Below are 24,427 nucleotides of genomic sequence, written 5' to 3'. Positions count from 1 at the left end.
TGAATATGTATACATTTCTATGCTTCCCAGCTGTAAGCTTATTTTTTATTTGCGTGATTATTTAGTTTCTACGGAGAATAAACATCTTCATTAGGTCACATGATTGTCAAATATAATTTTCACAATTATTGTTTAATTTAGTATTAATCTGAATCAATGTTCAAATTAGGCCCAGGATAGTTACTTTTGTTACTAAACTACAAGAAGATATTTGCATTATGTAGGTACTAATATTTTCAATATTTGTCACTAAAATTTGATATTTTCTTACAATTACTAGTATTCGTAAGAAAATATATTTTTAATCTACCTTTACAATTTAATACACTGTATACATATCATACAGGATGATAAGGTAACAACAACAGTGATATTCTAGAACCGTAAAATAAATTTGTACATAACATGCACAGTAACATGCATAGTTCAGAACATTTTGGCTATAACATGTCTTGATTTTAATGCTAACACATAGTTTTTTTTAGTTATTATGTATTATTTATTACCTTTACGTTCCCAGAATAAAACTATTTTGATTTTAACATATATTACATCAATACACCAGCGGATTTAAAACTGCATAACATTTTAAATACATATAGAATGAAGCCTATTTAAAATATGGTTAATTAATATATATTTTGATACAGTATGATTTCCTCTTCGGAATGAGGCCATGTGGTTGTATAAGTCACACTAGTAAGGCCCAGAACACACGGTGAAACGCAATTGCAACGAAACTGCAACTTCTAGTTACTTTTGAATTCAAACCGGTTTCCAACTGGTCGCGTCATGTGTGTGTGTCTCTTAACGGAATCTATGGCAGAAACTTAGATGCAATTCAAAAGTAACTAGAAGTTGCAGTTTCGTTGCAATTGCGTTTCACCGTCTGTTCTGGGCCTAAGTCAACAAGAACACACTGTAACATGCCGGTACGTTCAGCTTTTACATGCTGAAGAGAAAGCTATTAGAGTGAGAGAATTTATCCACTAAATGTTGTAATAATAAAGCTGGAAGCGAGGACCATTCGCACCTTTCAAGATATTACTGTCTTTTCGCAGTAATTCCTACAAGGCAAGATAAAAAGAGGCTGTGAGTAATACCCAAGTCAATAAAATTAGCTTATGTAACAATTCATCGTAATAAACACAAATTGCAATGATGGTTGTAGTTTCGTTACAAGTGACATAATCAGCAATTACCTTCGATTTTGCGTAAGTACATAGTTACATTCATATGTACCAGCTTTTTTACCTTAATAAACACATAAAACCATAATTTAAAATTGATTTAATCAAATAGCAGACTATTTAAATAACTGAAACCAAGTACGCAGGTTTCATTCACGATTATCTATCTACATAACTTTAGGTAAAATAACAATATGTTTAAATGCTAACTATAGTCCTTTATTACAAGCTTGTCATGTAGGTACGTGTTAGTTTTAAAATAGGTTTATTTTTTATTGGTACAAAAATATTTCATACAATTTAGTTTTCAAATCTGGAGGGTTCTTCGTATGGACGTGCACTTTAGGGCTTTCATAATATGGGAATGCTGAAACCGTATGAAGTCAAGCTGGAGTTGATTCTATCCAGAAAAATATCGCCCAAAAGCATATTCTCTAGTATAAACTAAAGAACCAGTAAGCAATTGTGTAGTGTTAATAAAAATTACTGTTAATGCCATTAAAAAAGGAGATGACGAAGGAAACTATCATATACACATTGCCATGGTGAAAATAAATACCAGTAGTTTAGTGATTCCAGTATCTCATCATAGCCTAAAAAACCTTTACGAGGTTTCGTAGATTGCAAGATGAACGCGGTTTTAACGTTTCAATATTATATTCTTTGTACATTTTGATGCAGGATGTGATATTTTGTAAATACATACTCTGTTTTTTTGTGAATATATAATGTGTATATGAATACTATATCTATAGTATATTGCATTATATAAAGAGCGAATATGAAACCGGTAAATTCATGGAAAGAAAACTACTTATCTTGACTACATCTTCATAGTAAATCGATATTTACTGATTAAGTGTGTCTGATATACCCGAATAATAAAATTTCAAGTGTAATCTTCAAAGATCAATGAATGGTTAAAATGAATTAAAAAATGATACAAAAAACGATAGAAGTACGCTCGAAATTTGATATTCGCTCTTTTTGTAGACTTATCAATATATCTCTGAGAATAAATGGATTTTATTTACATTTGTCACAAAATATAGCAACTATTTATGTGCAATATTACAACCTCATACCCATATATTTTTCTGTAAAGCACTGATTTGATGAGAAGCTTTAAGAATTAAGTGATATTAATCACTGAAGGGATACTTAAATATAAACTGCCTACTCGCAAGAAAAAATAATAATATCAGCTTTTTTAGTTAAAACAATTATTTGTATTACGTACTTACATAACATATCTAAACGTAAATATAAAAAAATAACTGACAAGCACAAGACAACACTTGTGTAAATTTATTTAGGCCTAAAAGTCTTTAATTTAGAGAAAATAACAATACTCGGCAGGTCGGTTACATTATGGTCCGTATTAAAAAATGATATCCGAATATGAATCTAACACTCAAGATAAGTCATGTCGCAATTTTCTCCAAAGTGCATTAAAATTAAAACAAACTAAAAAGATTCATGAGTGTAAGTACATTCATATTTTAATATCGCTTCATAATATGAACCTAAGGTGTATATTAAAAAACAATCTTCGAAGCTCGATTCAACTTTAGTCATAGATAAGATTCCTTTGAGTAGTCTAAATATATGTTGCAGTCAGAATTCATAATCACTCAAAACCACTTTTGACCGCAAAAATCATTCAAAAGTAGTTTTGACTGATGCTCTTGGTCTATATCACTTTTGATGATTGATTGTTCCAGTCCAAAAGTGTTATTGACCGATTATGAGTTTTGAATGTAACACATACCTATAACTTCAACCAATCAAGAACCTGAATGTATGCTTGAAGTTGTATGGAATTTTAATATGCACCTGCAATAACAGTCCCGCTGAAAGTCTTGCCTCTCGAACTTAGTTGTGTCAGACCAATGCCTGATACAGCTTTAACGAGATCTTTAGAAAGATGGCTTTTATAGAACATAAATATACCTACGCCCCAATTTTTAATCACCGATGTAAGTAAGTTTTACACCCGTATTCACAAACGATGTTTGCCTAAGTGTAGCAGCAACGCTATGCGAAGTCGAACGCTAGATCTCTGTGATTTGTTCGTATGTGTCACTCTGCAACTCAAGTATTGTCTATGAATAGCTTTTTTGGATTCTGTGCTTCCATGCGCACTGTGAGACCTCATAGTAATGTTTGTGAATACGGGTGTTAGTGAACGTGGTGAATCCAATATTAATTACATTCTTGCGAACCCATCCCTAAATGGTCAACATAATTATAAAGGTGTCAACTATCCTACTTTTATGAAATATCAATTTAGGCATTCGTAGCACCGGGGACTGGCTTGAGCCTCGTCTCGCTTAGCTGANCCCCCCCCCCCCTAAAAGAATGATATAATATTTTGGTCTTTATATTATTTAATATTAAGTTTCTTTTAAATTTTATGAATTCCGATGTTTTTGAACTTACCACTAAAGAAAAATAATTTTAATTAGCGAACTTGTCTAGTCTCTTGCCATTCTCGAATTTATATCAGCAAATGCCACTGATTCAGGTTTCGTTGTATAAGTAAATTAAGAAACTTCAAAAATCCTCAAAAGTCAGCAGATATTTAAACTATTAAAATTTTGAGCAAATCACGATTTTTTAAACGCAAACAAACAACCCAACGTTAGAACGAATCTAATGTAATTTCTAGCTGATATTAACATAAGAAATATACAGGGTGGAAACGATAAGTGATCTGACTCGATTATTTCTAAACTATAAGATATCAAAAAACTGGTTACACTGGTCCACAGGTGGACACGTAATTAAATAATGTATGCTATTGAAATAAGAATTATTTTTAGGTTTTCTGCAATTTTTGACTTCGTCTAACTGTTGCTGTAAAATGTGTTTAAATTATGAGCTATGATGTTATGTCGATAGTGAAAAAAAATATATTTAAAACGCAATTGGATTATACAAGGTTCATCTATCATTTGGAAATAAGCTCGCCAAACAATTTGCTGTTTCATGCCGCTAACAGACACGCCTTTTAAGGATTTCTTTCAAAACTTCTACACCTATGTTCTATTGTTCCGAATTATGTCAATTTCCACTTGATTTTAGCACAAATAAACCCCTGAAAGAGGTTTGAATGCAAGCAAAGAAGAAGACGCAACTCGATGTTGGGATATTATGGGCCTTAGCTGCCCATTTGGCGGTACAGGAATGTAGATTACATATTATTTTAAATACACGCACTTATTACCTAAAAAGCAAATTTAACTATGTATACATCCAGAATAGTTAAACACACAGGATCAAGGATAATGGCAATTCGCTTATTGAAACTGACATCATGTCTACCTTACATATAATAACATATAACACTGTATGTATGTAGCTAACACAGATCTAAAGGAAAGAGAGTTGCAGATGATCGCTATGATCACATTGAATATACTTATTAACTTCAAGATCCATCAGAATAGCTTTTTGAGAGAATTGAATCTGTAAATCTACTACAATTGAACGATAGTCACACAAAAATGTCACACTAGTGTGATAGTGGTGAATTAATTTATCTGTAATCACATCAACACACTTTCCACTCAATTAGCGTTGTCAAACGGTTTTGCATTATTTAGCTTGCCCTGTTTTTATTTGGGTCAAATTTAGTAACTGATATTAATTTGGTAAAAATCTTTTGTTCAGATAACAATATAATTTGATACATTCTGTATCTTTGTAAAGTCAAGATGGCCGCCGCTACAAAATGGCGTATTACATACGGATAATTTGCACAAATTACCTCCATAAGGGTACTAAATGAAAAAGTTACTATGAAAAAATAAAATGCCAGGTTACATATTTTTTCACAAAAAAACCAGTCACACTGGTGTGTCAACTTACTGTGATCACACTAGCGTATCGTAATGGTGTGTCTATGGTCCAGAAAACGAAGGAGTCTCGGACAGTCGTGAGAGTGACTACGAATAAATATCGACCATTGCCAGACCAGCGTATTGGTTTGCGTATGGGACGGTCCTGAAATTGAAGCTACTGAAGTCAACCACTATCCGACTAGTATATTGAAATCGAAATTCTATTTAGTTCGTCAGACAGACAATAAAAAAATATTGGACATGTATTTTTTCATAATCGAATTATTACAGTATTATATTGAGTTGAAATGTCGCATGACGTCACTTTTGAGTAAAAAATCTACACAAAAGTGACGTCACGCGACATTTCAACTCAATGTAGCACTGTTATTATTTAATGAGGGTTTTCGCGATTGAAAAATCCGCCAGATGGCAATACGTAGACGCGAGGTCCAAATTCTGCATGATTGGTTATTTTTGACATGACATTGACAGATATGTCAAAATCCACCAATCACGCAGCAGTCAGACCCCACATCCACGTCCCGCCACCCAGATCTTTCATTCGCGAAAACCCTCATTATGAAAGAAAATAAAAAATACGAGTCTAATATTTTCTGTCTGACGGACAAATAATTGAAATCATCTAGCCTATTGTGAAATTGAAGCTACTGATGTCAACCATTAACAGACTAGTATATTGGCTTGACTATGGGGTAAAGCTGAAATCGGAGCTGGTTAATTGAGGGGAGGGAACACATAGGAGGTGGAGCGTGGTGTGGAGGACTCGTCCATGGTGATGTTGGGGCTGGTGGGCTCGCTGGCGCTGGACGCGGAGGCCTTCTGTCATGTGTCCTCGCGGCGGATGTTCAGGATGCCCGCGCGGCACATCGGACACTCCTTCAGCTGCGACGTACAGAGGGAACAGAAGCCCCTGGGAGGAAGAAAAAAACAAAATGTTTTATTCAATTTAAACCAGCTTAATCCTTCAAGCTCCGCGAATCTAGACACAATAGATAATCAACTAGCTTTCCGCCCGCAGCTTCGCCCGCGTGGAATTTTGTCTGTCACAGAAAAACAATATCGCGCGCGTATTTGCTCACCGTTTAGACCTGGACTACGACAAACATTTTAAAACCAAAATCAGCTCAATCGGCCCAGTCGTTCTCGAGTTATAATCAGACTAACGAATATCAATTCATTTTTATTTATATAGATAGATAGATGATAGCTAGCGGCCGCCCGCGACTTCGTACGCGTGGATCCCGTTTTACCCCCTTCATCTATCTTCAGCGGTTAACTCCCGTTCCCGTAGGAATTTTGCAATATCCTCTTGTAACTAAGCTTTAAGTTTACTAAGGTACCTGCATGCCACATTTCAAGCGTCTATCTTACGCAGTTTAGATTTTTTCATACATATGTTTTTTCCCGCTAACTCCCGTTCCCGTGGGAATTTTACGATATCCTGTTGTACCTAAGCTTTAAGTTTACTAAGGTACCTGCACACCAAATTTCAAGCATCTAACTTAAGCGGTTTAGATTTTTCATACAAAGGTTTTTTCCGCTAATTCCCGTTCCCGTGGGAATTTCGGGAATTCCTTTCTTAGTGCACCTCTACGGTACTTAAACTACGTCCCTTCCAAATTTCAAGTGCCTACGTTTAGCCGTTTAGGCTGTGCGTTGATCTGTCAGTCAGTCAGTCAGTTTCTCCTTTTATATATTTAGATTGTTATGACATTAATTAATGCCGTCTGGGATTCAATCGGTTAATATGCAAATGTGACACTTTTGATCAATAATCTCTTACGCCCGGAGCACACCTCCGCCGCGAAACCATGACAGCGAAACTATTTCAATATACTCTGAAATCACATCCCCACATTGGCAGTGGCCAAGTAAACGCAGAGATGTATATTGAAATAGTTTTGCTGCCATGGTTTTGCAGCGGAGGTGTGCTACGAGCCATAAACCCACTGCTGCCAAATTCAAAAGTTGTAGCGTGGTGTTCAAAGTCAAGCCAAAAAAAGATAAAAAAAATTAAAGCCTACTAGGTCATACAATTGAAAAAAAATCACGAAATTGACGATTACTTCTAAAAAGTCCTCGAAGTCTAGTCCTCACCTATCACCTACCTTCGGCTTGACACCTTATATGAATCACCCTGTATAGACTATAGGCCTTCCTCGATAAAGGGACTATCCGATTCTAAAATATTTGTTTAATTAATTCAATACTCAATATTGTATTGCATCCATTATGTAGCCAACATTAGAAAATTATGGGCCCTGTAGGGTACGGCAATTCGAACCAGTAGTTGAGATTTCAACTAAACATACAAACTAACTCTTCAATATTTTAATACGTTATTTAAGAATAGATAGCTGGAAGGCGTTGGATGCATACAATCACCAACCGGCCATTGTAGAAATTATTGGGGGAGGCCTATGTTCAGCAGTGGACGTCTTATGGCTGAAATGGTGAAGTAGCCACAATGAGAAGTAGTCCATTAGGGAGTCGGTTGCCATAATGAGAATTAGCCCTAATGCGCCTAAAGGATGATGACTAGGGTTTCTGATTTCTCGACTTATTTTTTTTCTCGAGTTTCGAGAATTCTCGAGGCCAAAGTCTCGAGTTTTCTCGGGTCTCGAGTCTTCTAATGAAAACTGCTGAAATCGGTTGAAACATAAAAACACAGGTTTTTTTTAATCTAATATACCTACTTTTATGCACTACAATCAATATTAGAATTTAGTACCACTTATTTTGGTAAGGAAAGAAACAAAAAATAAAATCTTCTTTCATAATTAATATTTACTAATATAATCATTACAAAAGTTATAAAGTCGCGTGTACTTTAAGGATAAATAACAATAAAAATCTGGAGCTACAATTGAATCACTTGTTTTCTAAAGAACACAAGTCCAAATAGCAAAATTACGATAAATAGTTTTTTTTATGAACAAAAAAACTATTTAATATTTTTTTAAATTTCTTACAGATAACGACTTGAATAAACTTTACGAGGAGGCACGAGTACCTAACCTAACGTCTGTTAGGTAAAGTTACTGTCTAGTTAACAAATTTTTCAGTCTTTAAATCGGTCAGAGTTAAAAATACATAATAAATATACTCGTTGGTGAACATGAACATTATTATTACTTAGTTTCGATTGAGAAATTAAATCAGTTAAAAAAGGAAATACTAGGTCAGTCTAAAAGCAACGTTGACCTTTTAAATAATTTAAAACTTATTTTTGTCTAAGAAAATAGGCTTTCAAGAATATTAAAGTTTCAAAATCGAAACTCGAGAATTCTCGAGCTCCGGTAATTTTTTTCTCGTCTCGAATGAAGCCAAATTTCTCGAGTTTTCTCGAGTTCGAGAAAGCTCGAGCAGAAACCCTAATGATGACGAACGTGTCTGACTCACCCTTAGAGATATAGAGAGATGCCAACAAATGAGCTAAGTTTGAAACTCAGTGTCGCATTAAAAATTCACACAAACAAAGTAATTAAAATATGCGCTCATTATCCACTGCGGTATAATGATAGCGCAGTGGATAATGAGCGCATATTATGATTGAGCACTGACTCAACGTTCGAATAATCTTTAGTACTACGCAAGAAATGTAAATTGTTTACATTATGACGTCGTTGTGTCGTCAATAAACGTCAATGTTTTCTATTTTTGGACACATTGCTGCGACACCGGCCTCACCCCCTCGTCACAACTCCCTTTAGTTTCTGTGACCTGTGGACCAGGGATGTTATGGATATCCGTAACCGTAACCGAAACTTTCTGATATCCGAAATAAAAAAATATCCGAAACCGTAACCGATTCAAAAGTTTCGGATAGTTTCGGATGTAAGCAGTTTAAATTGCTTTTTGTATGGCATTTTAAGTAAAGGCATAACAGCCTGATTTACCTTTATAATAATGCCATCTAGTATCAATTCTTATTTTTTTATTACTTTTTATTCGATGTAAAGTGGGCGGCCATGAATTAACCGTGTTAGACAACTATTGCAAACTAAAGCACAGATATCCGTAACCGTAACCGAAACTTTCGGATATCCGAAATAAATAAAATATCAGTACACGTATCCATAACCGAAACTACATATCGTTAACATCCCTAATGTGGACTCACCTGTGTCCGCACGGCTCTAGCACGCAGCACGGCGTGTCGTCGAAGCAGAGCGTGCACGAGTCTTCCTTCACGCTGGAGCAGCGCAGCTGTTGCAGAAGCACCCGCCTCGGGACCACCTGCACACGATAACATGCCCAGTCTCTTAGTTAAGGGTTTTGCCTTATGCCACAGAATAATAATAAGTACTACGTACAGAAGGTTTACTTCGCGAAGGTATTTAAAAAAATGTATGCTCAATGTCATTAACAATATGGTGTAATTTAGCTTGTCTCAAGATTCAAGCACCATTTTGTTGACAAACGTCAGTGATCGGTACCATAGGGCTGACTTCTGTAAAATGATGACATCATTTTACAGCAGTTACACATTGTGTGACGTGAGGTGCCAAACTGCAGAAAATGGTGGAGGAAATACATGATTAATTAAGAATTATCAAGGCAGTTAAATACTGCAAAGTATTTAGTACACCATTTTCATTATTTTTTTACATCATACACAAGAATACGCGTGCGTGAGTTAATGCTCGCTCGTATCTGAGGCCTTGTCGAATAGTAATCCTGTAGGGTGCCATCGTGCTGGTTTTGTTTTCGATGTAAACTCGCGGAGATGAACAGGCCTGGTTATGCCTTAAAGGCCAATGACAGTCCGCGCGACCTGTCATCGGCCTATGATCGCGCCGGCGATGGCGATCTGCATACGATGGCGTGGTTGAAGCTTTATTTAGTAACTACACTTACGCCCGTATTGAAGTATTCACAAACATTACTGTGAGGTCTCACAGTGCGCAAGGATCTATAGTTCGCTTCATCCTGGAACTATAGATCCTGGGAGCAAGAAATCAGTAACGTAGCAAAGTGCATATAGAGAGTTGAAATCGTTTTGCTGTCGTAATTATTAGAGACCGGCGTTTTCGATTTTTAATTACAGGCATAAACAATAGGTATCAATCAATATTAATCAAATTTATTTGTTTACAAGTCTATAAAGGCAGATTATGAGTGTGTATACCTGTTTCTCCTCATCAGTGAGTTCCCCGAACTGGTTGAACGATGAGAAGGTTCGATCAGCTGGCGGGAAGCGGAACGGCTCGTGTCCAAAGTTGAACTGGCACTGCTGGAAGGCCATGAAGCTGGCCGCAGCGAAGAAACCGAACCTGAGGCAATAAGAACAGAAATCAACAGTGAAACTAAAGTCCAGTCGCCGAGCACGTAGAATTTCGTTCAATGGCCCCAAGCTACCCATCCTTATCGCTCGCGCGCGGAAACATCTGACGATTCGGTATACTGTATGTCAACAGGCCTGAGAACACAGGGTTAGTTGCTTTTAAATTGTTGCATATGATATTCTCGGGCGTTAATGTCTCACTGCACTGCCTGTAAGATGTGGTTTCACTGCGTAATCTCGAAGATCTCCCAACAGGTGGGTCGTCAGTTTCCGTAGGGCAAAAATATGATCTACATCTTTCCTATTCTGACGGTAGGCCAGCAGGTGTCGCGCAATATAGACGACAAAGACCACCGTAACCTGTAGGACAAGGTCATCTCACCGCGTAGTCTCGATGATTTCCCAATAGGTGGGCAAGCGGTCCCCGTTGAGCCAGAATATGACCTCACGGACCGAGAAGCCGAGAAGTCTATGAGGCAGTAAAATGTGGTCTCACCGCGTGGTCTCAAAGATCTCCAAACAAGGGACAGGCGGTCCCATTTGAGTGAGAAGATGACCTCACGGGCCGAGAAGTCTATGAGGCAGCCGAGCAGTGTCTCACTGTTCAGTCTTCCGCTGTAAAATGTGGTCTCACCGCGTGGTCTCAAAGATCTCCCAGCAGGCGGGCAGGCGGTCCCCGTTCAGCGAGAAGATGACCTCACGGGCCGAGAAGTCTATGAGGCAGCCGAGCAGTGTCTCACTGTTCAGTCTTCCGCTGTAAAATGTGGGCTCACCGCGTGGTCTCAAAGATCTCCCAGCAGGCGGGCAGGCGGTCCCCGTTCAGCGAGAAGATGACCTCACGGGCCGAGAAGTCTATGAGGCAGCCGAGCACGTCGCCTGGGCGCCAGGCGCGGACCTCGCTCACGGGCGCCGAGCGAGCCTTGAACCAGATGAGCCGACGGCAGCCGTCGTACGACAGCGAGTATAGGTCGTCCCCGATGCCGTAGCCCTCCTGGTGATAACACAATAGTCTATATTAGCACATCAACTTGCAATGATAATTTTGCCCCAATCATTTTGTGAGATCTTGGAGTTTTTGCCCGTGGGATTTTGTTTGAATGACTTAATTAACTTGGGCGATGCTCGAACGATATACACAAAATAAGCGTTGAAGGAGGTCCTAGGAGGAGGAACGAGAAAAGTTACGAGAATCCACGAAAGGTGGAGATTACTCGTTTTCAAATGGAGACCACGTCTCAGCAAACGTGGTGTATACGCTCACTTACTCAATGGACTTACGGCTGCAATAAGAGAGCTAGCAGTCTGCTGGCACTTGCGTCCAGCAGTGGACTGTCACTGGCGGAAATGATGAAAGCAATCACAAATTGAGGAAGTAGCTGTCCCAGTAGCTCAGCCGACCATCAGTTTATGTAAAAATCTGTAAGCTTCTGGATGAAAAAAGAATATTTGTCTAGCAGTGCACTCACCAAGTTCAGGAAGTGCCTAATTATACAGGTCTTCAGCAGATGACGTCACGAGAAAAGCTACTAAAACAAAAGCCGCTCTAGTTGCAGTGAGTCGGTCATATCTGTCGGAGAATCCTCGAAAGGTGAGTCAACCGAATCTTGATTGGAGACCAGGTATCAGCAAACGTAACGTAGGAATGTCCACTTGCTCGATGGGCTAAAGGCTTCAAGAGAAGCTGGAAGTAGCTAGATGAAAAAGGAAGGAGGTTTGTGGACTCACCAAGTTGAGGAAGTGGCTGTTCTTGGTAGCCCATCCTATCTGCATGACCCCCGGTGTTATAATGGTGCACTCGTAGTACCAGCAGCCTTCGTCCACCTGGTACGTGCACCGCACGCTCTCGAACGAGTACGAGTCGCAGCGCGCCTCGAGACCGTCGCTCGATATCTCCAGGTCTTGAGCAGATGACGTCACGAGAAAAGCTACCAAAACAAATGCCGCTCTAGTTGCAGTGGGTCGGTCATATCTGTCAGAGAATCCTTGGAAGGTGGAGTCAACCGAATCGTGATTGGAGACCAGGTATCAGCAAATGTAGCGTAGAACAGCCACTTGTTCTAAAAACTAGTGGCTTCAAGAGAAACTGGAAGTAGCTAGATGAAAAAGGAAGGAGGTTTGTGGACTCACCAAGTTAAGGAAGTGGCTGTTCTTGGTAGCCCATCCTATCTGCATGACCCCCGGTGTTATAATGGTGCACTCGTAGTACCAGCAGCCATCGTCCACCTGGTACGTGCACCGCACGCTCTCGAATGAATACGAGTCACAGCGCGCCTCGAGACCGTTGCTCGATATCTTGAGGTACTCGCTGACGTCATGCGAGTTTAGTATCACGTTGATGTTGCTCATGTCCACGATTTCGTATGACAGTTTTCGGCCCTCGACCACGACTGTAAAAGAACGTCAGGTTGATCGACAGATAGAAGAGAATGAGACTTGTGGGTATGATTATAATGGCAATACTTCAATAAACTTCAAATGCATGTGCAACATAAAATATCCAGTTTCATAAATATGACATCGCGCTCGCAAATATAAGGGCGGAGCACATTTCGCATTGGCGTTATGCAAGCAATTTAATTAAAATTCGCAAAGTTCCATGAATTCATGAGCATACCAGCAATTTAGTTATACATTATCTGCGTATCTGCGTGTGTAAGTTTTTATGCAGAGCGACGTGAGCGAGTTATGACGTTTCCGTACAATTTAGTTACATATTTTTAATACCTTCATTAGTGCGCTTGGGCAATGAGCATACCGGTTTGGCTATTGTCAAGTGTTTAGATAGTAGACGTCATGATAAAAAATAACAAACAATGTATAGTTTCACACTTCTGTTCTGTCTCTTTTCAAAAGCTAAAAGCAATACTTAATACAATAATAGACTACCAGACTAGTGCAAGAATTTTTGGTAACTTACACAGATTATCCAGGGCCCACTTGGCACAGAAGCCGACCTGCCTCCAGATATAGTCTTCGCTCTCCGCCATCTCCTCAAGGATCAGAAGCGGATTCACCGCCTCGCGCTCGAAGCGATGTTTTATAGACAGTTTGTTCTCTGTGGTTTGCGCGAACTTCTCTAGAGCGATGAGTGCGAACAACACTACGCAGGCTTCGCGACGCGTGATCTGTGGTTGAAATGGAATAAAGGGTTCAAAAAAACAAAACGTTTCAAGAAGAATAAGGCCCAGAACACACGGTGAAACGCAATTGCAACGAAACTGCAACTTCTAGTTACTTTTGAGTTGCATCTAAGTTTCTGCCATAGCGTCTGTTGAGAGACCACACATGACGCGACTAGTTTGAAACCGGTTTGAGCTGGTCAAACTGGTCGCGTCATGTGCGCCAAACTTAGATGCAACTCAAAAGTAACTAGAAGTTGCAGTTTCGTTGCAGTTGCGTTTCACCGTGTGTTCTGGGCCTAAAAAGTGCCATTGGAATTCGTTTTGATCGAAAAATACCTTGGCTGACAAAAAATACTTTAAATTTACTGTGTGGTTCTGGCTGAGAAGAATGGGACTACTTTCATTCTTCCCATCGATGTCGTAAGAGGCAGCAAATCATGTGATCCAAACAATGAAAAGTGCGTTTTTTTAATATTGAACGTCGATAAGTCATTGATGACACATCAAAGGTATAGTTTGCCATCTGATAAGCTCTTTTACATTTACATTTCAAAGATATAAATTTGAACACAGCCGCCACTTACTCTAGTTGCTTATTCGCGTGAGTTTTTCCATCCATACGTACCTATTTCTTTTAAGCAAGTTGATAAAACCTGCGTTATACAATGTATGCGATAATAAAATGGTTTTATTGTTGATATTAACACCAATAAAATAAAAACTTAAGTTGTAAACTACTTTTATGCTGCGATAAAGCCATTAATTAACTTTAGTGCAAAAATTTGATTAGATGTACTTACAGTGTTTTAATATTTATAAGTAGGTACTAAGAATATTGTATAACCTGTGGAATATGCCGGATAATTCGTTAACTACTATACTGGTCATTACAAAAATGGCCCACCTACGTTTTACAGGAAAACTCGTTTCTACTGACACAATCATGGTGCCCCAACAATATTGGTGTTATTTGAAAGCCCAATAAATATCCATAAAGAAAAACACATTTAATTTCTTACTAAACGATTTAAACGATTAACATATACAATAAATGTGACTTGAAAAAAGACCTCACTTTGGGCTCACCTCTGGGATCAATTAGACCAATTTTTATGGTTGTAAAACCAAATAATGATCTCACGTGTCCTCTTTAACAGATTGATAGCGATTAATCCCAACTTAACAGTTTTATAGCCATAAAAGTTGGCTCAAGCGTAACTACCTATTTTTTTAAGAAGTGACTCTGGATTCTTCTACAGACACATTTTTGGGGTAAAAACCTTTCCTTTAATGAAATGAAGTTCAGAACTAGGCTTTTAAATGGTGCCAATATTGGTGGGAAGTGGGGATGCATACGTTTGAAAGTGCTTGTCGCGGGAGGGTCGATTTTTGTGATGACCAGTGTACAGTCGCGGAATGAAAAGGTTCGTCACCTTACTGTCGGTTTTCGCTTGCACTAGGTACTGTGAGAGTCAAACCTGCCAACATAACAGTGCAAGAAACAGTGCTGCTAACATTTAAATAAATATGACGTTTGCTAACGAATAAGGTTTTGCTTGTTTATTTTTCTATCCCATCAGTGCAATGCAATGATGACATTGACCAATTGACAATAGTGTTTTCTATTTAAAAGAAATAATAATGGCAGTTTGAACCAACAAGAAGGTTTTAGTTTATCAATCATAATAATCTTCTTGACAAGATAAATCGTCAAACAACTTTGATCTGAATAATTTTGAACTTTACTGACGAACAGTTAAAGATTATTTTCTCTAACTCGAGATTATTCTGTAACATAGTTTCAAAAGGTAATATGTGCTCGCGATTCGTTGAAGGAATCAATTTGAAAACTGACGAACCTTTTCATTCCGTGACTGTACATTGTAACCTTGGTGGTGGTGGGTATTGTGCTGTGTGATATTATTATTACCAAATAAATAAATAAATTTTGAGGACATTGACCTCACGTTTATAAGAATATTAAAATACGGAAGACGTTACTATGAACAAAACTTGTTACAAAACACAACAACAAAACGTGTTATACTACGAGTATAATAGGAGACCCTGTGCTCATCATAATAGAATGCAGTTATGCAGCGCATTTCAACATAGTTTCATTTTACTGCTGCTACAGCATTTTTAATTGTGAACTAATATAACTATCGTGGATGATATAGTGGTAAATTAATGTAAGGTATGTGCAACGTATCTGTGTCTATAGCAAGAATACAGGTTACTTTACCCACAGGGGATATTTTAGTAACCAGTTACTGATACTAATTACTTATTTATTTATAAAAACGTATGTATAACTTTGATTAACTTACCAAGAACGTGAGCAGGTAATCCAGTGTGTTCTCTGTCAGCACCGCAACGCTGTTCGGGCCCGCCAGCTTCTCCGCTATGCAGCCGAGCACGACGCAAATGTTCCGCTCGACGCGAACGTTCAGCTCGCCCGTGCTCGCGCGCTCCGCTGACAGATTGAACATCTCCGTCACCTGGGCGGAAATGGTTGTTGAATTTTCTTCTAAATTGATTTCAGAGAATTATGCTTCCTTATGAACCGAATATCGTCTTCTGCCAGCGGGGTAATATTCTGAAAAACGTTATCCGAAGTTTCGAATGTTGCTATTCTTCTCACACAAGACGAGATGCCAGAAACTACGTAAACAGCGTTTTTTTAGCAGGCCCTGGGTTGTACACAACCAGAGGCACCCCCCCTGTATCCTGCTGCGATGCAGTTCTCATGTACGTATGCACACCCTAAAATCTTCCTGTGGGACACAACAGGATTTCTAAAGTCCTGATGTCTCCCCTAGGCCAGTAGACCTGGATGCTCTTCACGATAAATAATATTTTATCACGCCATTTTATCGATTTAACACGATAAATCCATACATTTGTCGTCTAAATTAATAGATAAGATTTTATCACGGCGCGCATCCTAGCCCGGCTGGAGGGATAGGTCAGCTTCACAAGCTCAGCTAATAGTAATAAAAACCCCTAGACATTTATTTACGTCATAATGTCGCTGCTGATCTATGGACTAATCACAGCGCGTTACGTGGGCGCTCTCACGCCGAGCTGTCAAATTCGTACTCCAACGACAGACTTCTATTGCCTTCCGAACTATTAATTTGATTGCTATTAATCAAATCTTTTTATTGTTCGTCCAAATTCCCTGAACATTGTGGACAGATCCTCGACCACTATTAGCTGAGCTGAGCACAATAATGTGATCGTGTCAATTGAGCTATGTTCCGTGCTAGTACGGACGACGGCCATCAAGTTTGCTTGACGTCTGCGTCACAGTGTTTGCACTGTCTATTGACTGCTGATAGGTGCTATTTTCCATTTATAGTGCGATGTGCTGTCAACTGTAATCATACAGTGTTAATCTCCATTAGCAACCCTATGGAAAGATGCAATAATTTGTTACGTGTGGACTATAATATAGCAGCAGTTTGCATCAATCAGTCATTCAATAAAATATGAGCTAGACAGACAACTGTGGCTAAATGCACCATAATTGTCATAAATAGATTTATCTCTACATTTTTGACACTTGATGATGATCAAGCCAAGCTATAATTTTATTAATTTGTGTATATCAACATCAATCTTAGTTTTTAGTCCAGCAGTTTCAGAGAAAAAGAAGAAGGTAAGATATCCAGGTCCTCGAATTCCGGGTGAATCTCGCTTCCAACTTCGGCCTGATCATCACTTTTCAACAGGTGATGGTGGTGAGATACAGGCCGAGAGCTTCCTTTACGAAACTGCATTAAAAAAAATATTTACCCTCCTAACTGATTCCTTGGAAGGCAGAGGGCAGTCGTCAAAGAGTATGGTTATGGCGGAGGGCCCGAAGGGATCCTCGAGCGGTATCACGTTCACCATGGACGAGACCACTTGGATCCACCCGTCTTCCTTGTCAGCTATCATGTGGAGCTTCACCAGCAGCACAGGAGACTCCTCCTCGCTGAAATTAAAGTAATTCGGTTAAGAATAACAAAAACTTTGAGACACATACGAAGAACAATAAACACAATACAGCAAAAGGTACGCTGTGGCATAAAGATGCCCACTCAGCATAAACACATGGGTGTACCGATATTGGTTTCCATGTATAAGCCGGGCAAGTATCACGTAATTTATGTTTTTCACAAGAAACTTTTTTCGAATATTAGGTTGAATTAACGCATTTACAGTAAAATACCCTTTTTGTAAAATCTCACGTAAGATTAGAGGAAGGGGGAGGGGGAGTCAAATCTTACGATATCTCACTAAGACGGGAGGGGGAGGAATCCGAAAAACGCTAAAATCACCTCAAATAATTTATATTCTCCCCCTTTTCGGCAGGTTAAAGAATGAGCTATTGTTATTGATACCTAATTAACGCTACTCCATCATAAAATCATAACTGTTCCTATTGGCTTTGCCGTAGTCGGGTAAAAAAGTCGTAATATTAAGAATCAGAACTCGACTAACATTAAGCCTGGGACTGTTTAGTGGTAGCGCATTTTCTTACATAACTTTTCAATTCCTATCATTGGAGGTCCGAAAATATTTCTCATACAATTTGATATCATAATGATCATTCTTCATAAAAAAATTAAAACCTACTTAATTAAAAACATAATCATTGATANTTTATGTGAGCCAATATAGAACCCTGTTTAGTAGATGGATAAGGATGGATTAAACAAAAGTTAATATTAATTTCAGAATAAATCGTCAGTTTTGACATATTTCCGATACTGAAACTGTCAATGTGCCAGTTATACCAGAAGTTATTCTCGGATTAAAGTTTGGTCGAATCGGCCTAAATGTATTACTCTTTCACACTATAAGTACTTAATGAATATTGATGAGGTTTGTGCGTATATTCGCTCAACTTAAGTTTGTTTTTGCCATCAACCAAATATGTTGATTTAAATAATTAATTAACATAGACTATGACAAGGCTGTGCGGTTTATAATTAGTAGGAATAAAGGAAAATTTCAGGCTCATTTTAAGGTGCATGTAACAAATTGATGGATATACCATTTATACAGTGAAAATAATCTGTAGTTTAGTAACCCTAAAAGCATCATTTATTTTTGAAGTTAATCCTTATACACTCATTTATGTATTATCTTAAATAAGGTACCTAGGTATTAAGGAAACGAGTACCTACAATCAAAGAGATTTTATAAATAGCAGCGTTAGGTCAAACCACTCTCCTCTCAGCAGATTGGTTGATTATTACAAATTGAATTATGACTAACTGAATCATAAAAGACGTTGTGAGCATTGTAACTCAATAGTTATTGAAGCAGTTGCACTTTAAATTCCCGCCTGTTCGAGCACTAAGGAAATTTCGTTCGTTCGTTCGTTTCAGCCGAAATACGACCACTGCTGGACAAAGGCCTCCCCCAAGGATTTCCACGAAGACCGGTCCTGCGCCGCTCGCATCCAGGCACCTCCCGCGACCTTCACCAGATCGTCGGTCCACCTAGAGGGAGGCCTGCCCACGCTACGTCTTCCGGCTCGTGGAAATTTTATAAATACTAATTAATTAATTTTATTTTTCCTTAATTATGTAGGTATGTATGATACAGAACATGTTTTCTTTAAACATTAATTGGGACTTGTCTAATCCAATCAAGTAATAAGTTTGATTTAATAATCAATCACTAATAATTTGTCCAACACTGCCTAGTTCATCAAAACAAAAATTATATTTTTCACTAATAACGAAATTCACAAATGTTCAGATAACTGTCAATTAATAGCCACAATAGGCTAGTTTCCTAAAAAAAAACTTTGTCCGTCAATTACATTATCAAAAAATATTACACACGTATATTTTTATTTGTCAATCAAAGTAATAACGAAGTTATGATGCGTTGAAATTCCGCGTGACGTCACAAAGTAGGTAATGCACTTTTAGGCACGCCTTGACGTCACAGGCCACTTCTTTTGAATTTTGGTGCGCTTTATCTCTGTAAATTTTCATTAGTTTGTAAAAGTGAAAATTACGTATCCAGTATTTTTTCATAAGTTAACTGACGGACTAATTCAAACTCTTGCTTTTTACCCAGGACAAATCCCTATATTAACATTAAATAAAAAACAACTAGGTATGTTTAGATAAGACAGTCGCTTGTAGCAATTTATTCAGAATAATATTGCGTAGAGTACTAGAATAAGCAATAGCATTATGTATGCCATGGACAACATTTAAATTTGTATTCGCACGTCATGCGCAGTACCTATATGCCTACTTAATATCCGACCTGGTAAGAAGTGGTAACAATAACATCACCCATAAGAATTTCTGTAAAAATGAGCCAAGTTTCTTAAAACTGTTTCCTTCGATTAGACTTTAAAAATGATTCATCCTAAGTATCTTTTTTATAAAACACTGCCTAATTATTATCAATATTATATTAGCCCAAAGGTTAACTGGTAAAGAATTTCTTATAGCATTAAGTTCGCCATATGTACCAATTTATACAACTGAAAACTTTCAATTGTAGGTACAATGCTATAAGAGTATGTGAGTGTACATATTATATCAATTATTGTAATACAATTAATAGTGTGGTGAGTCAGAATAACATTGCTACCATTACCTACCTATAGCAAATGGTAAAACCAAGAGATGATAGCAAAACATACCAAACACAGAATTGTTGTATTAACTAACTTTGTACTTATTTAGACTGTATTAGTTTCAGCATGCCTTACATAAAGCAATCAATGTTTTAATAAACGATTTTTTAAATTAATTGGGTAGTTCACACCATTATTCAATTTTAATAATTCCAAGACGCTAATTTTATAAAATAATAATACATCATAATAACCCTGAAAACTGTATTGCATCGAATATCAATAAATAGTTAATCAATTGAGTTAGCTAGCAACAGACACCCATTATAGATTCCATTACAGAACTATGTATAGGAGAATTGCATTTAGTTTACAAATTGAGTTGGTCAGCAAGTAACATTGCAGGTTCAAATACAATATCTACATGTAGACAGTAACATAAAAAGTATGGGAATTGACTTGTGGTGTTATCTACCCCATTAAAAAAACTAGGGTTTTCTTTTCTTATTTTCATACTAGCTACTGCCCGCGGCTTCACCCGCGTGAAATTTAGTTTGTCACAGATCGTCAATAATCGTCATAAATTATAGCCTGTATGTTTTTCTGGGTTATAAAGAATAATACTGTAAAGTTTCATCAAAATCCGTAAGGTAGTTTTTGCGTGAAAGAATAACAAACATCCATCCAGACATCCAAACTTTCGCATTTATAATATTAAGTAGGATTCATCATTAGGTTGTTTAGCCTCTACTGCAGAAGCAGAACCTTATCATTAGATAAATTATTACCAGAGGTAAAAAGGATTTGGTCTACACTCCCTAGTCCCTACTAAGGCCAGACGGGTTGAAGATAAGAAGTTAATAAAAAACTGGCCAAGTGCGAGTCGGACTCGCGCGATGCGCATCGAGGATTCCGTACAAACCTGTAGGTATACATATAACTTTGATTTTGTTACAGCATAAAGGTATTATAGACCTAAGTATTTCATATGAATTTCAATTTAACATCGCTGTTCATGAGGAAAGGGGCAGTTAGTTTAAAATTATTAAGAATATTTTAACAAAAAAATTACATTTTTCGATATTTTTTTAATCTGTGCTATAAGACGTTGCTTCGTACCAAACAAGATTCTGAATTCACGGGAAGTACCCTGTAGGCTTTGATTCCATTGAGAGTGTCGATACTTGCGGAAATTTGCGGCATAAAGGGCTGTATCTATTGATTGCGTTGGTTTAGAAGTTTGATTTTTTCACAGCTCCAAGGGACAGTAGATCTGAGTATTTAGTATAAATTTTAGCTCGATACCTCCACGCGTTCCCGAGGAAAAGGGTGGTGACAGATGGACGGACAGACAACAAAGTGATCCTATAAGGGTTTCGTTTGTTTCTTTTTGAGGTGCAGAACCCTAAAAGACAGAAACTCACTTGTCAACAAATGATGCGATCAGACTTAGCATCTCCAGCACCAAGCGGTCCACCATGGCCGAGTCGTATGGCTTGTACACCCGGCATTGCTCCGGGGACGCCTCATAAGGCCTCTCCTCATCCGGCGCCTTATCTTTAAAACAGCTCCAACACATACCCATTATCTGGAAATAATTAAAAAACCTTATCTCTCTGCTATATAACTACAACTTTTCCTAGGGACCTTTTAGATTGCTATGACCTTTGACATATTGATAAATAAGTCATAATAATATTATATGTTACCTACTAATTAATTTTACATGCCATACCTACTATGGCGAGACATGTGGATCTATTTTATTTTTTACCATCTAATGTACCGTGTCTGTATGTAAATAAATGATTTGATTTGACAATTGTATGCCGACAAGACTGAACATGGCTTGCAAACCGCTGTCTTCACAGACAGGAAATTTGCCGTTGAATCTAAAGATGGTTGACCTACCTTCCCCAAAGATTTCTAAAGGCGATCTATATTTATCAAGTATTTTACTTTTGTATGAAAGATAAGTAATTTGGTTCATTTCATGAAATAATTTATTTTGATAAATTACTATTGTTACAAATAACCAGTTGAAACATTAATGTTAATGGACATTACATATTATAACAGATTTATAGTTCAACAGAGCTACAAATCACAGTATGACAAAATTTTAAAGATATAATTTCAAAAAACAATTTTACTATTCAATGTTCTTTCTAGGAACTTCACTCAATTTTGATTTCACACAAGTCATGCAATTATTCAGTAGATCCGATCCCCTACCCAAGAAAAAATATCACATAATAAGTACATCATAGTTATGTTGCTCTAGCTAGTTATGAATAAGTAAATAATATAAGGGATCTAGGTCTTTGAAAGGAAATTTATAATGAATATGCTAAAAATTACTAATAATACCGCAACAAGAAAGTCAGTTGATATTATTTATGAAAGAACTAGCCATAAAAACCCATTGCTTTGCCCGCATGAAATTTTGCTTGTCACGGATAGCTATACCTATATGTTATTCTGATGTATAAACAATAATACTGTAAAGTTTCACCACATTTAATTGGTTTTTTTGTAAAAGAGTAACAAACATACTTCCACACAAACTTTCGCACTTTTAATATTAATGTGTTATCAATGTTAAAATTGTAGTACTCAAAGTAGGATATAAACTGGTTAAATATAAAATAGTGCTCTTTAAGTATATTTTACCATTAAATTGCAGATGCTCCTACTGCTAGAAAGGACTACTTGTCTGGTAGAACCAAACAGATACAATAAAGTATATTAGTAGTCCTATCAATACTAATTTTACTAATAATAATGATCCTAATGGTAGTAGAACATCAATAATCAAAATTACCCATGACTTTAGCAGTAATTAAGCAGACGAACCATAGGTAAATGCAACCTACACATGCAAGTTATTTGTAGCGATGCCTCCTAATTTAATTGTGAATGTGAGAATGTTACCTGGATGGTTTTGTCCCAAAGTAATACAGTAAAAAACAACTGTTAATTTTTATTACATTTATTAAATTTGATAATAATTCAACTACAAGACAAAATCATTTTTGGCATTTGAGAAAAGGTAAGGATATGTAGTACTTTTGATTAAACTAAGTAAATCAAATTTGGTTGAAACTACCTACAGCAGACCAAACCTATTGCCAATGCAATATCATTGCAAATACCAAATATTAAATTACCTAAACAATTGATTTTTCTTTATTACTTTAATTTTGATGCAAATAAAAACATAACATTATGGTTTGCAGTAAAAACAATACTGTAAAACTTCTATACCTACAAAAAATCAGATGATGCAGAAAATGGCAAATTGCAAAGCTAGCAACATGTTATCAAAACCAACCTTTTAAATTACTTGAGAACTCTCACTTAAATTACAAAGGATATACGAGATTGTCACACAATGGCTGGTGCACTACTGCAAAGAAATGGGCAATCACAGCATGTGCATCGTATATATACCTGCCCACGCAATGCAGTGGCATCTAGATTTTAAATTTCAAATGACTTACTCTGGACCATTCCTAACATTATGCTTTGCCCTATTTTCTGAATCTAGCTACCAGTTTCTACAGAATTTTAAGTAAAATCTACTTTATGTTTTATTTAAAGCAGGATGTTTGTTTGCTCTCATTCAAAGTAACATGAACATAAATTTACTTACCGTGGCTTATCGCTCATTTCTTGCCTGATGAACTAACGGACCACCCGTGGGTTGGCAGAAAGAGCACTCACACAAGAATTAACGTGGGTACCCTATTCATGAAACATTGTGCAAGGTAAGCAATTTTAAAATTTATTTTTGTAGGTAAACAGCCTGCACCTCGATCGCAACACAGAATTGTCAAACTGACAGTTTTCTGTTGCCACAGACAAGCAAGCAAGATCGATTGCTACTGACAAAGATGTTATAACACCACTATGTTTCATCGCTGCACATCTGCGCATGTCCATTTATCATATATTCAGAGAAGAGAATCCCTAATAAAATCATAAGTGAATCGTCGAAATGAGAATTCAGATATTTCGTATTTCTGTGTTAGATAACAGGACCCGTTAATGCGTAAATTTTATTCAAATAATAAACTGATGGTAGTAAAAGTAGCGTGTAACATGCAACACTCTCCAACATGGCGGGAGTTTTGTAACTTTCTTGCGCGGGCTATAAAATCAGCCCAGTGCTGCACCGGTTATAGCACAGATGAGAGAGAGTATGTGGGTTATAGTATTCATTGTAGCTCGACTCAAAGGCTGATTTAGTGAAGAAGTTACAGTGATTGCAGTGATTGTAAGATTCCGCCACAGAGCAATTTTTATGAAACGATAAAATTAGCAACAAAACAATTTGGTAAGTAAATCACTTAGGG

At 37.3% G+C, this 24,427-nt stretch overlaps 1 protein-coding gene across 2 annotated transcripts; it reads right to left on the bottom strand.

Moving 5' to 3' along the window:
• Positions 1–5,617: 5,617 nt before the first annotated feature.
• On the bottom strand, positions 5,618–23,908 carry LOC114365007 (RING finger and SPRY domain-containing protein 1). 2 transcript variants are annotated; one of them, XM_028321425.1, is made up of 10 exons: positions 23,725–23,908; positions 21,494–21,657; positions 17,270–17,450; positions 15,799–15,969; positions 13,264–13,471; positions 12,474–12,733; positions 11,120–11,337; positions 10,191–10,335; positions 9,183–9,298; positions 5,618–5,969 (listed from the first exon to the last, which is right to left on the bottom strand). In XM_028321425.1, exons 2-10 carry the CDS (start codon positions 21,652–21,654, stop codon positions 5,882–5,884), a joined length of 1,548 nt encoding a protein of 515 aa, XP_028177226.1. In that variant the 5' UTR covers positions 21,655–21,657; positions 23,725–23,908; the 3' UTR covers positions 5,618–5,881. The 2 variants fall into 2 exon arrangements, with proteins under 2 accessions (XP_028177226.1, XP_028177227.1); XM_028321426.1 differs by lacking the exon at positions 23,725–23,908 and adding an exon at positions 23,404–23,499.
• Positions 23,909–24,427: the final 519 nt, after the last annotated feature.

The sequence above is a fragment of the Ostrinia furnacalis genome, unplaced genomic scaffold, assembly GCF_004193835.3.
Source record: "Ostrinia furnacalis isolate ACB-3 unplaced genomic scaffold, ASM419383v2 OfSCF7532, whole genome shotgun sequence".
In the NCBI taxonomy this organism is placed as follows: Eukaryota; Metazoa; Arthropoda; class Insecta; order Lepidoptera; family Crambidae; genus Ostrinia; species Ostrinia furnacalis.
Note: the sequence above shows the minus strand (reverse complement) of the source record. Positions and strands in the feature narration are given on the sequence as shown.

Excerpts from the sequence above, each read along its gene's own strand:
- LOC114365007 (XM_028321425.1), bottom strand. The coding sequence starts at position 21,654 with ATGGGTATGTGTTGGAGCTGTTTTAAAGATAAGGCGCCGGATGAGGAG. Across the intron at positions 13,472-15,798 it reads ATTACCTGCTCACGTTCTTG|ATCACGCGTCGCGAAGCCTG; the intron begins GTAAGTTAATCA and ends TTTCAACCACAG. Across the intron at positions 5,970-9,182 it reads CTAGAGCCGTGCGGACACAG|GGGCTTCTGTTCCCTCTGTA; the intron begins GTGAGTCCACAT and ends TCTTCCTCCCAG.